At 37.7% G+C, this 22,275-nt stretch overlaps 1 protein-coding gene across 4 annotated transcripts in view; it reads left to right on the plus strand.

Moving 5' to 3' along the window:
• The window catches only part of PUS7L (pseudouridine synthase 7 like), a 30,991-nt gene that overhangs the window by 264 nt on the left and 8,452 nt on the right, over positions 1-22,275 (plus strand). Inside the window, exons 2-6 of one of the 4 annotated variants that reach the window (XM_046661856.1) lie at positions 29-186; positions 3,359-4,287; positions 13,994-14,153; positions 16,006-16,198; positions 18,886-18,984. In XM_046661856.1, the coding sequence (XP_046517812.1) occupies positions 3,375-4,287; positions 13,994-14,153; positions 16,006-16,198; positions 18,886-18,984 (1,365 nt within the window). In that variant the 5' untranslated portion in view covers positions 29-186; positions 3,359-3,374. Of the gene's footprint in view, positions 1-28; positions 244-1,378; positions 1,398-3,358; positions 4,288-13,993; positions 14,154-16,005; positions 16,199-18,885; positions 18,985-22,275 lie in introns of those variants that run through there. The other 3 variants (XM_046661850.1, XM_046661871.1, XM_046661863.1) reach the window with 3 other exon arrangements.

The following is a 22,275-nucleotide window of genomic DNA, read 5'->3' on the forward strand; positions in this document are numbered from 1 at the left end:
CCCGTTCTCTTCCTCTTTGCGCCTCCAGGCTGCTCCACATCGTGAGAAATTCCAAGTCTCGCGTAAGGCACTTCTTTAAGTGGGAGCCTGCCCCTTTAAATACGCCTCGGTCGGAGGCCGAATAGTTTCCGGCTTCCGGGCATGCGCACAGCATTGCGCCGAGGAATGCCTTTACCTGGACGTGAGGTAGGCCGACTCAAGATTCTTGCGCGATGTGGGGCTTGTGTGTGGTCGGATGACAAGGTTGGCATTGAGACCCCGACCCTTTGACCCCAAAAGGAGGGCCATGTAGGCTAGTATCGCGCCCTGGGACAGGCGGGGGTGGACAGGGAGCAGGGAGCAGAAGCAAGTGGAGCTGCTGGCGGTGTGTGGGGGTGCTTTTGGACGCTCCAGGAGGCGGCGCCGCCGGAGACTTTAGTGCAGCGGGTTGGGGGCCGAAGTAGGACGTAGGAGTGAGTTCGGCGGAGCTTCGGCGATTGGTGAAGGAAGCGCATGAGGGAAGAGGCGCCACCTTCCTCCGTTTCTAACGTCTTCCCAGCATCTGTCGTCAATCAGCAATTCCCCAACCTTGGGTCAGCCAAACTACCCTTCTCCCCTCTGCCCCGCACCCTCGTCACCAAATCTGTTGCTTACGAACACTGCAGTTTTCTGCTTTACTCCACGTGGGCTCCTTGGCTGCCCTCCAGCTTGGTTCCACTCTTTTACTAAGATGCTTGGTTGTCCCCTATTCTCCCCAAGTGGTTCTGCCTATTCCACTAGCTTAGAATGTCTTCATAACTTCTCATTTTTGGGGAAAGAGTAAATCAGTATTCTTTCCAAGGCCAGTCCTACAACTATGCCCTTGATCACATCGCTTTGCAACTCCTGTAACTCTTCATCGCATTCATCGTGCTCAGTGCCATCAGTCATCTTACTAAAGCATCTTTTTGGATTGTGTCATTTTCCTACGCAAACACTTCCAGTGGCCATCCTTTGACCACTCAATGGATTCTAAATCTTTGACATGGCATTTAGTGTCTTACATAGTTTACACTAATCCAGCTGTATTTTCCAGAACTATTCTAGAAAGCTTTTTCTTCTACTGCTGTGTATCTGGGCTGTTCAGTTTTCTCTAGCACATGGTATATTTCGTTTGCACATTACTTATGATATGTCTCTGCCTCATTTCTGGTTTTTGAACCGTTTTGAGGACTTAGTTGGCTACTTCTTGCATTGTGCTTTTACTGATTATCATAGGCAAAAGTGATCTTTCTTTCTTCCTCTTCAGCGCTTATTTTGTACTGCTTGTGTCATTTATTCAACAATCATTATTGATTGTGTGCATACTATGTGCTTAACAATGTTCTAAATTGGAGAATAGACAGAGTCCAGAATCTTAGAAGTCTTTGGAAGCCAAGGTAAATAACTGGGATTTTATTACAAATGTAATTAGAGGGTTTTAAAACAGGGTTATGTTATGATTTAATTTACCTTTTAAGTCAACATTGTGACTGCTATGTGGAGAATGGACTATGGTGGACTAGTAGTAGAAGCAGAGATTAGAGGCCTTCATTTTGTATAAGAATTTCTGGAATGGTAGTACTAAAGTAGAGGTGGTGAAGGGACAGCAGGAATAATCAGAGAGCCAGATACTTAAAGTTGATGCAATTTTTGGTGATGAGAAAGTAAAAACTATGACCAAGATGAAGTGGAAGTGGGTCGAGGTTGAGACTGAGGAACCAAGGGACCACAACATTAAATGGATGATCCAAATGGATGGTCATGGAAGTCGTGCTGGATAGGAAGACAGTGAACCAGGTGTTAAAGTCATCAGTGAATGAAGTAGAGTCAACCAGGGACCAGAGAAAGAATGACAGCAGATGGTAGAGCCTGATGGCATGAACTTCAAAGGAACTGGGATTTTGGGAGGTAGAGGAAGAAGAAATGGTTTGGAAGGAGCAGTGGCAAACAGAGAAAATATTTATACCCTCCAGGTCCTAAGTTAGGTGGGTGTGAAAGGAAAAATAGCCTTCACTTGAGAGGACTACAGAAGAAGCCTGAGGAAATAGCCAGATTTCAGTTAGGGCAAGAAACTAAGGCGACTGTAAGGGAAATTAAGGAATGAACAGAAATCAATATATCTGTATATGTTCCCTAGGAAATTGGGATATAGAAGATTTGCAGTGATTTCTACATGGTGTAGTAGAAAGGCTGGAGGTGGGTTTGCTAAATTGGTTCAGATTGGTAGAATACCCTGTAGAAATGGGATTAAGGTCCAGATGATAATAACCTGGAGAGTGTGGTTAATGCAAAGAACTGAGTAGCATGGTGCCCCTGGGCATTTTATCTTTCCTGTAGCTCCATCTGGTATGGTAGCCATGGGTTGTGTGAAGGGTGAGTAAAGTCTTCCTCAGAGGATTATTCTCTCGTCTACTGCTTCACTAAGATCTGTAAGGGTTTCATCTCTCTGATGCCAGTGATATGACTGGAGTTTTCCTCTGGGTCAACCTCAAAAGTTTGTATCTGTACAAGTTTGTAAATGGGCTTTCAAGAAGGCTGAAGCTCCAGGATTAACTTACGCCTACCTTAGAGCATAATTGTATTACAGGTTGGTATTTAGAACTTCATTTATATATCAATTTGGACTGTTTATTCCTGTCTTCTCATCCCTTCTCCCATCCCTAACCCCTAGTGTGTAAAAATCTAGCACAAATTCTCTGGAATTAGCTGGAAATTTAGGTTTCCAGGGTAGGGTTTAGACAAATCATTGTAAACAGTCCTATGTTCTAGTCTCTTTTTTTGTGGGCCTACAAATTTTTTTTTTTGAGGAAGATTAGCCCCGAGTTAACATCTGCTGCCATTCCTCCTCTTTTTTTTTTTTTGCCGAGGAAGACTGGCCCTGAGCTAACATCGTGCTCATCTTCCTCCACTTTATATGTGGGACACCTACCACAGCATGGCTTGCCAAGTGGTGCCATGTCTCCAACCTGGAATCCAAACTGGCAAACCCTGGGCTGCTGAAATGGAACGTGGGAACTTAACCACTGCGCCACTGGGCCAGCCCCTACAAATAGTTTTTTAATGTAAACTTGAAACTGACCCATTTTAATCCTGGATAATAGATGGAATCGTGGAGTGCGTGAACAGTCAAGTTGCAAATCACCAGTTATACCAGAGAAAGTTTGCCTGTTAATTCATCTTGGTACAGGAGTGTCAAAATACACATGATATGTAGAATTATATTAAAGTATTAATGTCTTTTAAGGAGTCTCAGAATTGAAAGGGGGAAAGAATTAAATAAATCCTACAGACTTGTTTCTTTCTTGTTATCCACAACTTTTCTTTCTGGTAACTGACTGCCTCTTTGTTTCTTTTGTAGGCCTTGTTATTTAAGGATGGAAGAGGATGTAGACTTTAGAATCAGGTTTAGTTCTTTGTGTTTCATTACTGATCATGTTGGCTTTCGTGGCACTATAAAAAGCTCACCAAGTGACTTCGTTGTTATTGAGATTGATGAACAGGGTCAGTTAGTTAATAAGGCCACTGATGACCCTGTTTACAAGATTAGTAAAGTACAACCTGAGCCAAATAATTTTGCCAAAAAAACAAAGCTCGATCTTCAAAATTTGTCCTTCGAAGAGAGAAGCAACCAAGAAGTCAGTACTTTGGCTGGGTGCTCCGGTGATGACCAAAATCACCAGTCTCGTTCAGAAAAGGAAGATACTGTCAAGGATGGAGCTTCCAAAGGTGAAGAAGGAAAAGTTGATATAATAAGCTCCTTGTTAGATGAAAGAACTAATGAATTACTGAATCAGTTTGCCGGTGACATAAAAGAGAAGTGGAGTTCTAAAACTGAGCTAATTGGACCGTCTCCTGAATTCTCATTAGGCAGAATCCTTGACAAAAACCAGAGGGCTATTTTGCATAGTGCTATTAGGCAGAAATTTCCTTTTTTGGTAACTGTAGGAAAAAACAGTGAAATATTTGTAAAGCCAAATCTTGAGTATAAAGAACTCTGTCACTTGGTATCTGAAGAAGAAGCTTTTGACTTTTTTAAATATTTGGACGCAAAGAAAGAAAATTCCAGATTTACCTTTAAACCTGACACAAACAAAGACCACAGAAAAGCTGTCCACCATTTTGTCAACAAAAAGTTTGGAAACCTTGTGGAAACCAAATCTTTTCCTGGACTGAATTACAATGCTAGTAATCCAAATGTAGTGATAACAGTAAGATTTCGGGAAAAAGTGCACAAACACAGGAAAAGATCTCTTGTTGAATGCCCGGAAGGAAAAGTTATACATACAGGTAATTAATAAATCGTTGCCATTTTCTTGGATAAACTTAGTTAAAATTGTGTGAAAGCTGAATAATTTCAGATGAATTAAATGGACTTGTCCAGAGGAATATTGGAAAAAATATATGGGTCTGTTTTTTAATGGAAGATAAAGCCTTTCAAATTACACTAATTGTAAAAATTAACCTTATTGATGAAAGTGTGGTTGACATGGACTTATAGTTAACATAGTCACAGATGTACATTTGAAGCAGTTATTTTGTGTTTCATAAGTTTTAGCGGAAGTAAATCTTAATTGCATATTTTGAAAGTTAATTAAAATTTAGTATTTGGAGATAAGTGGAATATGTTTGCTGTGCTTGGGAAAGTGAAGAGAATACCTTGTAATCTGAAACAATTGAACTTCACTACCCAAGGTAGGGAACCTGAAAATTTACAGAGAGCACCTTCCTTTGGCTCTGTCGGTCTTTTAGAGAAGAGGTTCTCAAACTTTAGCATGCATTATAATCACCAAAAGGTCTTGTTAAAACTGATTTCTGAGCCCTTTCCTCAGAGTTTCTGATTTAGATGGTTTACAGCTAGGCTTTCACAAATTCCCAGGTCATACTTTTTCTGCTGGCCTGGGGACCACATTTCGAGAATCACTGCTTTAGGGCGTATATTCAATTCCTAAGGTGGGATGGAACTGATGAAATCTCGCTCTGAGGTTTTGCTGACCAGTTTTAATTGGCCCATATCCTACAGGAAGGATGGGAATTGTTTCAAAAGGTTATGTTTTATAAATTTATACAGCAAAGCACTTAAGCTAAAACCAGCAACCCAGATTTGCACAGATGTGTATGGCACAGAAACAGGATTGTACTATGTGGGGACTCTGGTGTAAATGAAAAGGGTTTGGACCTTAGAGCTGTGTGTATTTGATTTTACATTATGACTTTAATTCATAAAAAGATTTAAGAACTTCTTAATTTCTTTAAGACTTAGTTTTCACAAATATAAAAATGAAAGGATAATACCATGGGCAAGTTACTTAACAGTTCATAATTTTGGGTTGTATTTTAAAAATGGAATAGTGATAAAGCCTAATTCAGAATGGTAGTCTAAGGATTAAGTGAAATAAGTAATGAAAATGTTTAATATGTAATAGTTACTCAAATGTTAGTGTCGTCTCTCCTGGAAATTTCTGTCTGGTTGTGTGACTGCCTTTTCCATGAGAAAGGTGCTAGCATAGGACATAGGCATGCAATAAATGTTCACAGATGAATCTATTTTGAAGGAAAAACAAAACTAGCTTTACATGGGGAGGGGGAAATTGCTGGTAAACGATTTAGGCAGCTATACATTTTATATTACCTGACGTTCTAACAGTATTAATTTGAGTTAATGAGCCAAAAAATTGTGGAAACTTTTTATATATAATAGTTTATATTAGTTTGACAAAAACTATGAATAATTGGAGGGCTATCTTGAAGGGAGGAATTGAACGTTCGCCAGAGGATAGTATAAAGATGCTGGGATGCCTACAAGTCCAAGAACAAAGAAGAAGACAAAGATAAATTTTGCCTATCCCAGATTTTACTTAGGCCACCCTTTTTTTAGAACCAAAAGAATTCATATAAAAAAAACTTCTCAGTAAGTAGACTTGACTGAAAAGGAGAAACTTTAAAAAAAGGTTTATTATTTTTTAATTGTAAAATATACATATAATAAAATTTATCATTTTATCCATTTTTAAGTGTATAGTTCGACGGCATTCAATACATTTACCTTATTGTGCAGTCATCACCACGATCCTTCTCTAGAACTTTTTCATCTTCTATACCCATTTCAAGCTCTATACCCATTAAAAGAATAACTCCTTTCCACCTTTCCCCAGCACCTGGCATCTACCATTCTGCTTTCTATTTCTACGAATTTAACTACTCTAGGTACTTCATATAGGTGCAATCCACAGTATTCGTCCTTTCGTGAGTGGCTTATTTCACTTAGCGTAAGTCTTCATGGTTCTTCCATATTGTACATGTGTTAGAATTTCCTTCCTTTTTAAGGCTGAATAATATTCCGTTGTCTGTATATAACATATTTTATTTATCCATTCGTCTGCCAATGGACATTCCATCTTTTTGCTATTGTGAATAATGCTGCTTTGAACATGGCTGTAAAAATCTCTCTTCAAGTCCTCCTTTCAGTTCTTTTGGGTATATACCCAGAAGTGGAATTGCTGGATCATTCGGTAATTCTGTGTTTAATTTTTTGAGGAACCACCATACCGTTTTCCTCGTACACTTTTTTGAAGAAAGACTTCTATGAAAGACTTAAGCGTCCAATGGAATTTTCACTTTAGGTATTGTGCTTTCCAGCTCTAAAAGTTTCATTTGGTTCTTTCTTAGGTCTTCGATTTCTTATTATGTTCACCTTTTCCTGTAATCTTTGGGCCTATTCTTAACAGGTCTTTAAAGATACTTGTCTGCTAATTCCATCTCTGTCGTTTGTGGGTCTGTTTTTATTGACTGACTTTTATTCGGGTCACATTTTCCTGCTTCTTTGCGTATATAGTAATATTTTTTGGAGGCCAAATACTGTGAATGTTACCTTGTTCAGTGTCTGGATTTTGTTGTCTTCTTTTAATGAGTGTTGAACATTGTTTTGGCAGGTAGGATGTAATGTGCATATGCATTTGAAGCTCTCTTTTGAGTTTTATTAAGGGAGGTTTGGAGTAGGCTTTACTCAAGGGCTGTTACATAGCTCTGCTGTTATAGCTTGATCCTCTCTGGTTTCTACTGAATACCCTTGCTGTTTAAATAGATCTCTCTTCTCTGGCAGTCTCCAGCCTTGTGTAATCTCTGGCAGCTTACAAATGCCTAGTATTTCATTTTCCAGCCTGGTAGGATGTGGTAACCAGCATCCAAATGGCCCCCAGTAATCCTTAACTCCTGGTCTTCCTGTCCTTGTGTAGTCCCCACCTACACTGAATCAGGGCCAGCCTGTTTGACCAGTAGAATATTTCAGAAGTGACAGTGAATTACTTCTGAGTGTAGGTCATAGATGGCATTTCATATTACTCACTCTGACAGAAGCAAACCATCACACCTTGAAAACACTCAAGAATCCCTGTGAAGGGAAACTGAAGCCTCCCACCAACAGCCAGCACCAACTTACGGCTGCTGTGAGTGAGACATCTTAGAAGCAGACCCTCTAGCTCAGCTGATGGTCAACTGCAACTTCACAGTAGACCTCAAGCCAGAACTGTCTAACGTCTGAATTCCTGATCCACAAAAGCTGTGTGGGGGAGTGTATTAGGGTCCTCAGCCTACCACAACAAAATACTCTATACTGGGTGACTTAAACAACAAAAGTTTATTTTCTCACAGTTCTGGAGACTGGAAGTACCAGATCAAGGTGCTGGCAGGGTTGGTGTCCAGTGAGGGCTTTCCCCCTTGGGTTTCAGACAGCCACCTCCTCACTGTGTGCTCACATGACCTCTTTGTGTGCTCATGGATAGAGAGATTGAGAGAGAGAGTTCTCCTGTGTCTCTTATAAGGACACTAATCTTAGTGAATCAGGGCCCCACTCTTATGACCTCATTTACATTAATTACTTCTTTCAGAGGTCCCATCTTCAAATATAGCTACAGTGGGGTTAGTGCTTTAATTTATGAATTTCGGGGGGGATACAGGCATTCAATCCCTAAGAGATAGTAAATGATTATTGTTGGTTTATGTCACAGGGATTTAGAGTGATTTATTGTGCAGCATTAGATAACTTAGATTTTGGTACCAGAAATGGGTTGCTGCTGTAACAAAAACCTAAAACCTGTGGCAGCAATGCCTCTGGGACCTGTTGGCAGGTAGAAGTTTGAAGGTACTTCAGGGAAGCTGTCAATGAGAGTTTAAAGGAAAATATAACTGGAACCTGAAAGAAAGGGATCTTTATTATGTAGTGGCAGAAAGTTTGGCAACACTGTTACCTGTAAAATGGAAAATAGAAAGTGTATCTAAAGAAAGGGTGCTCTAACTAAAGAGATTTGCAGGCAAAGTTGAAGGTGCCACTTGGATTGTTTTCAGGGCTTATCGTAAAATTCTGAAGGAATGACTGTTAGATATAAAGGGGCCAGGACTTGCTAGGTTCAACAGTAATTTTTCTAAAAAAATAAATTCTTAGCCTCTCCAGTTGGCACATGTTGTTTAAATTAAGAAATGACTTCCAGGCAAAGAGGAAATCATGGCAGGTCAGGGCAACAGGACAACATGTTCTATCAAGGAAATCTAGGGTGTGATTGTAAATCCTTTTTTAAAATTTTAGGAAGATTTAAAGCGGTGTCTCAGAATGGTTCAGACAGACAAAAGGCCTTATGGGCACTTCAAGGGCGTGACTCACGGATCCCCTATGTTAAACAGTAAATCTTCTAGGAATTTCGGGGCATTTTCCTTCAGCAGTTTCAACAGAAGCCTGAAGTAGAAAAGATCCTATCTTGACAAAATTTGAGTGTATCTTTGTCTAATGGAATGAGCCCAAAGAAGACCCACACAATTTTTGAAAGGGTCAAAGACTACAAAATAAAAAGAGGCATTTGGATTCCCAAACTTTAAAAAGCAGAAATTAGGCTGAGAAAACTGCTTTGCTATAAACAGGCTATCTTTTATGGAAAAGGAAGGTTCCCTCAGAGGGCAGAACTAATACGTAGAGGTGGAGCCTAGAGCCACAGCAGTCATTCCCAGGTTTTGGTAGGGCTGAATTCTAGTAAAGGAATAACCAACACATACTTGGCCGGATTCAGAATTGCTACTTACCAGTAACTTCTAGGTATTTCCGGTTTTCCCCTAGTTTAGACAGTCTATAGTGCTTGTTCTGTGTGTGTCTCAGCATTGTAAAGTATGTGAAAAGCAAATGTTTCTCTTCATGTCACAGTCCTTCATAGCCTTCATGTCAAGAGAAATTATATTTGAAGATTCTGATTCGAGAAAATGTACCCAGGGAGCCTTATCTATAGCTGGACCTGATTTAGATGAAAACATGCTAGAATTTGAGCTGATGCTTTAATGGAATGAGTCTTTGGGGCCTTGGGAAAGAATAAGTATATTTTGAATGGGACTCGGACATAAAATATTAAAGCTAGAAGATGGATTGTGATTCTCAACACCAAGAAGCTTCTCAATGATCTTCTCCTCCTACTAGTCACACAGAGTGGCCTGTGTGAACAACAGAATATGAAGAAGTGATGGTGTGTGACTTCTAAGGCTAGATCATAAAAAGTATTGTACTTTTTGGGGCTGGCCCCGTGGCCGAGTGGTTAAGTTCACGTGCTCTGCTGCAGGCGGCCCAGTGTTTCGTTGGTTCGGATCCTGGGCGCGGACATGGCACTGCTCATCAAGCCACGCTGAGGCGGCGTCCCACGTGCCACAACTAGAAGAATCCACAACGGAGAATATACAACTATGTACCGGGGGGCCGGTTGGGGAGAAAAAGGAAATAATAAAATCTTAAAAAAAAAAAAAAAAGTATTGTACTTTTTGCCCATGTTTCTTGGATTGCTCACTCTGGGGTAAGCCAGCTGCCACGCTGTGAGGAGACTCAAGCAGCCCTTTGGAGAGCTTTGAATTCCTGACCCATAGAAACTGAGAGAAGTGAACATCGTAAGCCACTAAGGTTTGGGGTGATTTGTTACACAACATTAGTTAAATAATACATAGCATTTAATCCTAGGCATATGCAGATTATTAATCAGCAACAAAATCAAGGGATCACCTGTGGGGATTTCTGGAACTCTCTGCCTAGCTTCCTCTTATCTGGTACTCTGCCCCATGAATTCCAGCCCACACAGCCTTCCTGAACTCCAGCCTCTACCCTCTTAATTCAGCAAGACCACTCTGCTCCACCTGGATTCCTTCTCCCCCTGCTGCGATCCAGAAAGTACCTGTAGACAGAAAACTGCGGTATTTTAGGACTCACCTCGTTTTTTTTCTTTTCTTTCGGATCATGTTTCTATGCTGCCTACTCTCCAGCATCTAAAAACAGGTGTTTCATATATTTTGTCTAGTTTTCTGTTTGTTTATAGTGGGAGGACAATTATTCCAACATGGCTAGAAGTGGAAATCACTAAAATTAAATTTTAAAATTTAGCATAGTTGATTTTCTTTTTAAATACTTCAGTTGTCCGAAGTAATTAAGAAAATGTTATGAATCTTATAAGTTAAACTTAAAAATTTGGTAATCTTTAGTTTTGCTATATGTTTCCATATTGTTTACTATTTCAATGAGATTTCAATGTAAAAGGACAAATTTAAGGGGGCCGGCCCCATGGCACAGTGGTTAGGTTCGCACATTCCGCTTCGGCGGCCCGGGGTTCACTCGTTCAGATCCTGGGTGTGGACATGGCACTGCTTGGTGGCCATGCTGCGGCAGGCATCGCACATATAAAGTAGAGGAAGATGGGCATGGATGTGAGCTCAAGACTAATCTTCCTCAAAAACCAAAAAAAAAAGACAAATTTAAATCAATTAGATGTTTTTAATTGGAATTACGTAAGTCCTGTTCTCTTAAACATTCCGAATACATAAGACACACATTCGTTAATACAAATACTAAAATCATGGATTTGATTCTGTTAAATATTTCTGTTCTAAATTCTAAATCTTCATGGATAAAAAATGTTTACGCACTAAGGCTAATCAGCAACACACTAATATAATCTCAAACAGTTTGGAGGTTTTTTCTTACTTGGCCTCTCACGTGGCTGAGCTTGTCTAATGACTACTGATTTGCCCAGATTGTCAGGGACAGATCTGACACACTGAACCCTAATTATCAAACACATGAATTTTCACTTAACTAAGGATTGGATTTGTAGCCTTCTTCCTTTATATAGTACACTTTTTTGGTCTACTTTTCAAAGTTTGCAACTTCTAGCCAGGCTGCTGCAACGCTTGATTGAATTTTGCATTTTTTTTCACTCTTAAAATATTTTAATGACTTCTGTCTAGTTCACAGATTTGGTGTACTTGAGGGACTACTATATTTTTCACATTATTCCTAATTGGTTCTCAAACTTTTTGGTGCCAGGGCCCCTGAAGAGTATAGCTCCTATAAATTATTGTGGACTCCAAATGGCTTTTGTGTATGTGGTTATTATCTATTGATATTTGACATTAGCAATTAAAACAAAATTTTAAGACTGAATTCATTTAACATAAGTCTATTACTATTAACATGAGGACATTTTTATTGAAAAATAACCATACTTTTCAACTAAAAATTAGAAGGATGGCATTGTTATCCAGTTCTACAAATCTTTCTGATACCTGACTCAATAGAAGTCAGCTGGATTCTCATGTCTGTTCCTGTGTTCAGTCTGTTGTAGTGTCTTGTTTTGATTGAAGCAAATGAACAAGCTTCAGCCTCACACAGGTATGCAGTAGAAGAGGGAGTACATGATGGGCCCCCTGAAGTGATAGGATCCCGCACGTCTTACAGATAGGAACCTGTTTGATATTTTGGTATTTTGTACTGCTTTGACTGTTTGCCGTACTTCTGTTCCTTCTTCCAGCCCCCGCAGCAGCAGCACTGCTTCCTCAGATTCTTTTCAGGCTCCCAAGAGTGATGCTTCCAAAGCCGGGATTCCGTCTCTCTTCAGCCTGCCACATCCTCCAAAATCGTTTTCAACACTAGAATTCATCATGACCACAGCTGAAATATTTTGAGGTTATAACTTCTTTACATTTTAAAGGGAGCTTTTAATTTCTTTTTATTCAAAACAACTGATATAAACAGCTGCCTTGGAATCAGAGGTTGATATGATAATCCATTCGGTTACGGTCCCGTGAAACCGTAAGGAACAGGTTGTGATTTAGCACCCAGAATTAACTTGTATGATTCTCCCCTTTTCTGTACTTCTTTTATCAGTTCTTTAAGAATAGCAGAGTCATAATTTAATTCATCACTGCTGTATTAGAAAATTTGGAGAATTCTAGGAAGCTGTTATAGTACAAAAAATAATGACCCTAGTGGTAAAAAATTTTTAGGAAATAATAGTGCTTGAATATTCTTCAGAAATTATAGTTGTTTATACTTTGACAATTCTTAAATGTGTAAGTAAAAATATATTTTTCTTGTAAAAATTAGAACATTGAGAATGTACAACAATGCATTTCAGAGTTTTTAAAGTTTCACATAAGTGATATATACTGAATATTTTTGAAACTTGCTATTATCATGTTTTTAGAGATTATGTGTTTATATAGAGATATAAAGAACATATGGATCAACCCTATTCTTTTAAGCAATTACATGATATTCTAAAGTATGGATATTACAAGCTCTTATTTATATATTTCATATATTCATAGATAATTACATTTCACATCCTTCTACTTACTGGGTCGTGTTTCTGATTAATGTTCTTTTTTCTTGGAGCACTCTTCAGAGAGGCCCTTGTAGCTGCTGATGACAATTACAGCAGTTGAACAAAATATAAATTATTCTCCAGAAATAGTTGAATTTCCTTTTCACGATTTAAGGGGAGAGGGCAGTGCTTCAAAATATCTTATATGTAAATATGGTGAACTGAGGATTGCAGTATTCTTTTTTTTTTCTTGAGGAAGATTAGCCCTGAGCTAAGATCTATTGCCAAATCCTCCTCTTTTTGCTGAGGAAGACTGGCCCTGAGCTAACATCCATGCCCATCTTCCTCTACTTTATATGTGGGATGCCTACCACAGCATGGCTTGCCAAGCGGTGCCATGTCTGCACCTGGGATCCTAACCAGTGAACCCCAGGCCGCTGAAGTGGAACATGTGCACTTAACTGCTGTCCCACGGGGCCAGGCACTGCAGTGTTTTGATATTGTCAATTCTGGCTGGTTATATAGGCCAACACATGGTTTCCTTTATTTTTTTTTTTGTGGTAGTTGTTACTAGGCTTATTTCTCCTCTCCCTCCACAATCTCACTCCTACCATATCATCTAGTAGACGTTTTAAGCACCTACCATGAAGCAAGCACTGTTTTATTTACTGGCTTACTGACCTGGAACTCCCAGTCAATGGAGTGGACAAACATGAAGAGAGAAACTTATAATACATGGTGTTAAGTGTCATGACATTGGTGATGACAACTTGTGGAGACACACAGGATCAAGTAATCAGCTTGTGGATTTCATTTATTTTTCATTCACTCAACACATATTTGAATACTTATTATATGTTAGGCTAAGGATATAACGGTCAGTAAGAGAGACATGATCCCTGCTTTGGGAGCATTCAGTCCTGGGAACCTGGAAAGAATTTGAGGGAGAACTGCTGCTGCTGGATCATGAAGAATGAGGAGAAGTAAGGAAGTAATAAATAAAGGGAACACATGGTTTAGAGGAACTCAAATGTGCAGAAGTATAAAGCTGTGGAAGGCTCTAGTCCATCCAAGGATTATGAGAAGTTCTCTTTAGATTATAGGATATATGAATGGATGTGGCACACGACGAAAATGGAAAGGAAGATTGGGGCCAGATATGAATGCCAAATTAAGGAATTGGATTTTTTTTTCCTATAAGACTTTAATGAGCCAACTAGTATTTTTAAAATGACAACGGATATCTGACACTGATTTTGTGTTTTGATTCAAAAATACTCATTTAAATTAATGATTTGATTCATTATATTAGTCTGCTAAGAATGTAATTGATGTATGGTACCTACATTTTTTGTAATCTGGGATTATTTTTGTTTCAGCCTTTACCCTACGAAAAGAAAACCTGGAAATGTTTGAAGCAGTTGGTTTTTTAGCTATCAAACTGGGTGTGATTCCTTCGGATTTTAGTTACGCAGGACTTAAAGACAAGAAAGCCATCACCTATCAAGCAATGGTGGTTAGAAAAGTGACTCCAGAGAGGTAATAAGACATTACTTTGCAAGACAGAACTTTACTTTCTTGTTGCATCAAATAGATAAATGTGAGATTAAAAACTCAGAATAATTCTGGGAACATATTAACTTACTGTCAATATTATTTAATTGATTATGGGCTTACTGAACAGCATATTCTGCATTAATAATATAATTATCATCTAAGTAGAGTTATGTCTTAAATTTATGTTGAAAATATAGGGAGTTTTAGGATAGAAACTTTGAGAAGTGGCAGATTTTAAATGCTCTAAATTGTTTCTAAACATCCTATTCTATATTCAAATATGTGTTCATATTCAGGACTATATCTTACAAATCTTTTATTTCTAATTACTAGAATACTTTTATACTTTTATTGGCATGGTTCCTTACATTTAAGAATAAATCTTGGTTAAATAGAATGTAAAGCACTCAAATTTAGCCTGCCTTCAGCTTAATTGAATTTTAAAAATATTTTTTGTAATTGTAAAAGAAATACATGTTCATTGTAGATTTAGAAAATAGAAAAAAGTATAAAAAAGAAATTAAAATTCATTAATTTCATTACTCAGAAACAATCACAATAATATTTTGATCTATTTCTCTCCAGAATTTTTTCAGACTATACTATATACACGTCACACAAAGACATTTATTATATATGTGAAAATCATACTATATATACGGTTTATATTTTACTTATGAAAATAAAATAATTTATATTGTTTTATGAAAATTTGTGTAATGAAATATTTCAAAATCATCTCCATTATGTAGACTAATTTGCTTAACATTCCCTTGGTTTTGGATATAGAAATTCATTCCATTGTTTCACTGTAATTATGTAATACTGTGGTTATTATTATTGTACTTAAATCTGTGCCTTGTGGATGCTTTCTTTAAGATAAACTTCAAAAAGTTGAATCATTAAGCCAAAATTCAACCTAATTTGATGTAATATTGATATATTAACCCTTAGTCATCAGATGTTTAAGTATATTCTATTTGCTGGTAGACACTTCTAGGCTCTTCAATGAGGGATGAAAAAACAATATATGTGATTTTGTCTTAGTGCTCAAGAAGTGCAGTATAGGTAAGAGAGAAGGACTTTAGATGTTAAAAGATATTCAGATGTTAAACGCTAATTTTTAACTACCAAAGACAAAAGATATTATTAATTCCTAGGAGGAGAGACTACTTTGATTTGGCTTATGGGTATGGGATTTTAATTACCTTTCAAATAATAGTAATATTTTAGCCAATGCAGAAAATCTGAAGATATTTTTAGAGGAACAGTAAGCTAAACAGTCTGCCTAATAAAACAGTTCCTATAAGGAACTACAGAAAATAGGAATGTAAAGAAAAATTTGCATCAGTTCTTAGAGGATCTTAAAAGTAAGGCTAAGATAATTGGAATCTATTATTTAGATGTTGGGGAAGAATTGAAAATTTGAGTAAAGAAGTGTTCAGCGCAGGATTTTAGGAGAATCCTCTGGTGCTAGTGGTCTTTCTTGGTAATGTTGGGCAAAGAGGGAAGGAGCAAAGTCTAAGGACAGGAGGAACAGAAGAACAGTTAAGAGGTTCTATCACTCGAACTGAGGAGAGGTCAGGAGGCCTACGTAGATAGAGTGATAGTATTAGGAATATATGTTCAAGGTCTTAAAGTTACTCTTAATATAATCCTATTATAATGAGTTTTTAGTGCGCATTTGTTGAAATAACATTAACTTTGGAATATTCCAAAAAAATTTTGTTTTAGTATTCTGATATAAGTGGTTGCCTGACGACTGGCATTTAAACCTTATACTAACTCTTCAAATGTAAGATTTAACTCAGTCTGTATGATTTATCATTTATAGGTTGAAAAACATTGAAAAAGAAATTGAAAAGAAAAGAATGAATGTGTTTAATATTCACTCTGTGGAAGATTCCCTTAGACTTGGTCAGCTTAAAGGAAATCACTTTGATATTGTCATCAGAAATTTAAAAAACCAAATAAATGATTCTGCAAACCTGAAAGAGAGAATTTTGGAAGCAATAGAAAATGTTAAGGTAAGAAAACTCAACTTTTAAAATAAAGTATTACAGGAAAATCATTATAGTCCATCTTTTACATTGAGACAAGAAGGGAAACTTCTTTTGTACCTTTTCTTGTTATGTGCGTATATAATTATTTTTAAAAATAAGATGTAGGACCATTTGGCTCATTTTTTATTTTCTTAGTGCATTTTTGTATTAGAAGAACAAAATTTTATGGTGATTAAAAAAATATAAAAGAGTTCCCCAGAGAAGGGGAAAAATAAGAAGAAAAATTTTTAGCATCCATCCTATAAAGTAGTATTTTAGGCAAAGGGTTTTAATTTTTTTTGGAAATTTTCTTCAGTATGTAATTCTTTTCAGAAATCTTTGGTAAATAGTTACATTACTTTTCAGAATTATACATGATCTTTTTTCTTTTCAATTTGATTTTGAATTTTTTTCAACATATACAAATGACAAATCATATGCATTTTATTATGTCTTGCAGTGGAAAATTACTTAATGTAAGTTTTAAAATATTTACCAGGCATCTAAATATGCACGTACAACTATAGCCTTCAGTCTGATCATCTAGACTATAGGTCAGCAAACTTTTTTCTGTAAAGGGCCAGATAATAAATATTTTGGGCTTTGTAGCCATATCGTTTCTGTTGCAACCACTCTGCTGCTGTTGGGAGGGAGCAGCCATAGCCAATACAGGAATGAGCATGGCCATGTTCCAGTAAAACTTTATTTACCAAAGCAGGTGTCTCGCCACATTTGACTTGTGGGCCGTTAGTAGTTTGCCAGCCCTGATCTAGATGAGTAATTCTCAACCTGGGTGCTTTTAGCAAGTCTCGGCAGTCAATCTCTACTCCCAAACCAATTGAATGAGAACATCTGGGGATGCAGCTTAGGCATTAGTATTTTTTAAAAACTCCCTAAGTGGTTCTGCTCTGCAGCCAATGTTGAGAAACGCTGACTTAAGTTTGTGGCCACAAAGAAGTTTTTACACAATTTTATGCCTCTTCGGAAGGAAAGCAAACAAACAGAAACTGGTTTTTAATCAGTATCTTCCCACTAAAGATTTTTTTAGATCTGGCACATTTACCTGTGTATAGGCATTCTCTGATTGTATATTCTTTCTATAGTTTTTTTTTCCTTTTTGTTCTAGACTCATCTAAAATTCTTTTTTTTCCCTGAAAAACTATTATTAAAAAGATATCCCTGAAAAAGGGGAGAGGGTTTTTCTAAACTCTGATAGCATTTATTGCCTTTTATTTGGTACTTATGGATATACAACTGCCCATTATAAAATCCCCAGTAGGAATAATCTTAGTTTTTGCCAACTTCCTTTAGTTCTCATGATAAGCGAAGGGAGTTGAGAAGCCCTTTTCGAAAGTAAGTCTTTGAAGTTTTGTTTTAGAGGGTTATAGCTCTGCTTGCTATAAACCTTTTGTAATATCCAACCCCAAGTAATTTGAAAGGGTACTTAAAACTCTTCTGGTTAGTGTAGTATATTGTCTGATGTTATTTTTCCAAACTGTAAATAATTAAAAATATTTGACTATGAAATTTAATATAGGGAGTACTTATTCTATCTGCAATTGAGGTTTGTGAATGACTTGAGGTAAGGATGCAGTTCCTTTTGTACCATGTTGATAACATATTGACTTAGCATCTTTTATTGAATAGTTTTGGAGTCGATGCTCAATAGTAATTGTTGAATGAATAAATGTATACGCCCTCCTAAAGTGACGTGGAAGAGTATTTATCTTTCAAGAAACCGTCTGGGCCTGGTGTTGTGTTTGTGAGAACATGTTTAAATGCTGACCAATGTCTTTCATGGTTGCAGTGGAAAATTCGATTTTCTGTTCCTGCTGGAGTGACGCCATGCCATTGTCTTGGCCCAGACTTTCAGAAACTGAGATAACTAGAAAACGAACTGTTACATATAAAGGAGCCAGGACTTGCTGGGTTTGAAAATAATTCTGTTTCTTATTCCCAGCAACTCCATACAGCAGAAGAGTCTCAAAATCAGAAAAAGCTTCAGGGGAAAGATCAGATCCAGTACTTGGTAACCAATCCATCTCAGTTTTCCCAGAACTTTCCTGGTTTTAGCACGGAAAACCCACATCCCAGAAAACCCCTCAGTAATGTGAATGAAAAGTTGACATATTTTTTTAAGCCTTTTCACTCATCTTATTTTCAAACTTTTAATCACTTATTCTTCTCCTTTCTCTTCTCTAACTGTGTAGCATTTCTCAGACCATTTAGTCCCAGTGTGTACATTACTGATTATAGAATTATTTTATTAAAATAAATATGAAGAGAAAGACTTGATTTCATCTTCTCACACAATGATTGTATTTATTTGTCTTAATTCGGGGCTATAACAGAGAACCATAAACTGGGTGACTTTTAAACAACAGAAAATTTTTTCTTCTAGTTCTGGAGACTGAAAGCCTGAGATCAGGGTGCCAACATGGTCTTCGTATTGTATTCTCATGTGGCAGAAAGACAGTAAGCTAGCTCCATGGCCTTTTCTTATAAGGGCACTAATCCCATTCATGAGGGTTCTACCCTCATGACCTAATTACCTCCCCACATCGCTGCCCCCATTATCATTATATTGGAGGCTAGGATTTCAACGTATGAATTTTGGGGGTACACAGGTATAACAGTATACTTTTAATTAATTGATTTTTTGTCTTTTATAGAGTAAAGGGTTTGTGAATTACTATGGACCACAGAGATTTGGGATGGGAAGGAAAGTTCACACAGACCAAATCGGACTGGCTTTGCTGAAGAGTGAAATGGTATGGATTCTTAAAAAATATGATCTTCTCTGTTCATCAGTTATACTTACTACATAAGCCAGCTCCTTGCTTTCTTAGCTCAGCATATAAACGCGTATATATACATTCATACATATACCATGTACTACATCATTGAACATTTACTGAGCAGCCTCTGTATTCTTGGTATCACATTATAAGAAAGTAAACTACATGCGATCTCCATGTGTTTAATACTTGTTTGAGGCTTGACGGGGAATTGACCAACACTCACCAAATTCTTAGTGAACTAAATAGAAGATTTGAGAATCCTGGTAACAGATTGCATTCCAGAAGTCCCGTATGAGATCAGATAAAAGATAGGAATTCACCCAAAGCCAGAGACCAAAAATGGGAACAGCAAATTTGAATGAAGATCTAGTTTTAGATGAAACTAAAAATGTATGTTACAAATAAGAAGCTGCATTTGCCCAATTATTAAAATTATATATATAATTACATATTATACATACAGACATATTTTTGCACTGGATGGAGTGTACATAATAGTGAAAAGTACAAAACTATAAAAATTATATATTTGAGCAAATGCTAGATTATTCATGTAATAGTATCATGCTCACTCGTTTCTGTGCTATGTTTTCTTGAGTAAAAGAGAAAGGAACAGCAAAAGCACTTGTGAGAAGCATTGTGCATGCCAGCATCATCTTACACATGGAAACCACATTGAGAGCTGATGATATAGACCGCATCTGCGAATTTGTAGTTCTGGGCTTAACATTTCAAGAGATATTTTAGCAAATGGAATATAACTGATATGATAAAGGGTCTAGAAACCGTGTTGATGAGAAATGATTAGTTAAACAATGTTTCTTCAGTCTAGAAAATGTCCTAGAAGAGGAAGTAAGTGTATAAAATATTTAAAATTTTGTCACATGGAAGAGGAATGTAGTAGTTTGGGATCTGCAGAATGCAGCATGTGTTCTACTTGAGTTCCACCATTTGTCAAATATGTCATATAACCTATGGGGCAGCTTACTTCACTTTTCCAAGCATTGGTTTCCTTATCTGTAAAATGGAGATGACATATATTTTACAAGATTTTTGTAAGAATTAAATGAAATAACTTTTGTGAAAGCACCTAGCATAGTGTCAGGCCCACAGAGATAAGTGATCAAAACTATTATTAGACTGTTAATTCTCTGGTTTTACAAGGGTAGAAATTCAAGGGGCCGAGTTTTAGCCTACTGTAAAAAAGACTTTTTTCTAACAATTGTCCAAAGGAATGGGCTTCTCGCCTCCACCTCTCAAAAACTGGAAATTTCTGTTTCTCATAGCATTTAAACAAAAATTGGATGGCTACCCTCTCACCTCTTTCAAAATTCACATTCCATGCTCCTAAATGTGTTTTTTTAACTTTTCTAGAATATCAATCATCAGTTATTGCTGTGGAACAAATTACCGCAAAACTCAGTGGCTCAAAACAGCAAGCATTTATTATCACACTGTTTCTGAGGGTCAGGAGTCTAGGAGCAGCTTAGCTGGCATTTGTGCATCAGCGTCTCTCACGCGTTTGCAGTCACCCTATCAGCCAGGTCTTTGAAGACTTGACTCGGCTCGGAGAACCTGCTTCCAAGCTCCCTCTCATGGTTGCTGGCAGGAGGCTTTAGTTTCGTTCCATAGGGCTACTCATGGCATGACTTCCCCTGGAGAGAGGAGTCCAAGAGCACCAAAGAGTGAGAGAGAGACCGCAACAGAAATCACAGTGTCTTTTATAACTTCATCTCGGAAGTGACATACCTTCACTTCTGTATTCTACTGGTCACACAGACCAACCCTGACTGTGGGGGAGAGGACTGCACCAGGCATGCGTACCAGGTGGTGGAGGTCACTGGGGGTCTTAGAGGCTGGCCCCCGTAGCTAGAGAGGCATAGTTTTGTCCTTTGCTTAAAGCACTCCCTCCCTAGCATTTATGTTCCTTATTTCTCAATTTAAATTCTCATCCCACTCCCCAAGAAAAAGTGTATTCCCCTTATCTTGTGAACCTGCAGCTTCCTGGACTCCCCATCTTAAGTTTTATTGTATTTTATTCTTCTTGCTTGTTTAATCTTTTCCAGTAAACAGAGACCATGTCTCTTGCTCACCACTCTATCCCGAGTACACTGCGCAGTGCCTAGCACATGGCAGATGCTTAATAATTGTTTGATGAATTAGCTTTTTAAATATTTGTTTGAATGAATAAATACTATAAAAGAAGTCTGAGTGGGAGGTTAGTCTGAGTGAACTATCTTAAGATCCTTTCCTACTCTAAGACACATATTTAGAAATAAATCACAGTGTTGGAGACAGTGATAAAATACAGGAACTAGTAGATACCATTTCTTTTTAAAGGAACATCTTTTAATCTTTTAGATTTTAAAAGAAAATATTAAAGTTAGCATTTTTTTTTTAAAGATTTTGGCAATTATTTTTAAGACTAAAGAATTCTGAGACTTGAGGATGTGAATGAAATTAGTGGCTTGCCATTCCCCTCTTCTTGTTTCTTCCCTTGTTTTTGCTCTGTACACTGGTTAAGTCTGAGATTTATGTCATTACTTCACACTTGTGTTTATACCTCCATGGTAGAGGCAAAAAATGACAGAAGAATGATGGAAGTGATGGGGGGGCACTTTTTCCAGTTCATAATATTTAAACCTGTGTATAAGGTTGCTTTGTACAGAAGGTTTATTCCTAAATTTAACATTGACTGTTTAATTTTTTTTTTTTTTGAGGAAGATTAGCCCTGAGCTAACATCCACTGCCAATCTTCCTTTTTTTGCTGAGGAAGACTGACCATGAGCTAACATCCATGCCCATCTTCCTCTACTTTATATGTGGGACGCCTGCCACAGCATGGCCTTCTGAGCGGTGCCATGTCTGCACCTGGGATCCGAACCGGCAAACCCCAGGCCGCTGAATCGGAACATGAGCACTTAACCGCTGCACTACCAGACTGGCCCAACTGTTTAATTTTTGACAGTTTAAAAATAAAATTGCAGGGCTGGCCCCGTGGCCGAGTGGTTAAGTTCGTGCCCTCCACTTCGGCGGCCCAGGGTTTCGCTAGTTCAGATCCTGGGTGCGGACATGGCACCGCTCATCAGGCCACCTTGAAGCAGCATCCCACATGCCCCAACTAGAAGGACCCACAACTAAGATACATTGCGGGGATTAGTGGAGAAAAAGCAGGGAAAAAAAAAAAGATTGGCAACAGTTGTTAGCTCAGGTGCCAATCTTTAAAATAAATAAATAAATAAAATAAAATTGCATCTTCAG

The sequence above is a fragment of the Equus quagga genome, chromosome 1 (assembly GCF_021613505.1).
Source record: "Equus quagga isolate Etosha38 chromosome 1, UCLA_HA_Equagga_1.0, whole genome shotgun sequence".
Taxonomy (NCBI): domain Eukaryota; kingdom Metazoa; phylum Chordata; class Mammalia; order Perissodactyla; family Equidae; genus Equus; species Equus quagga.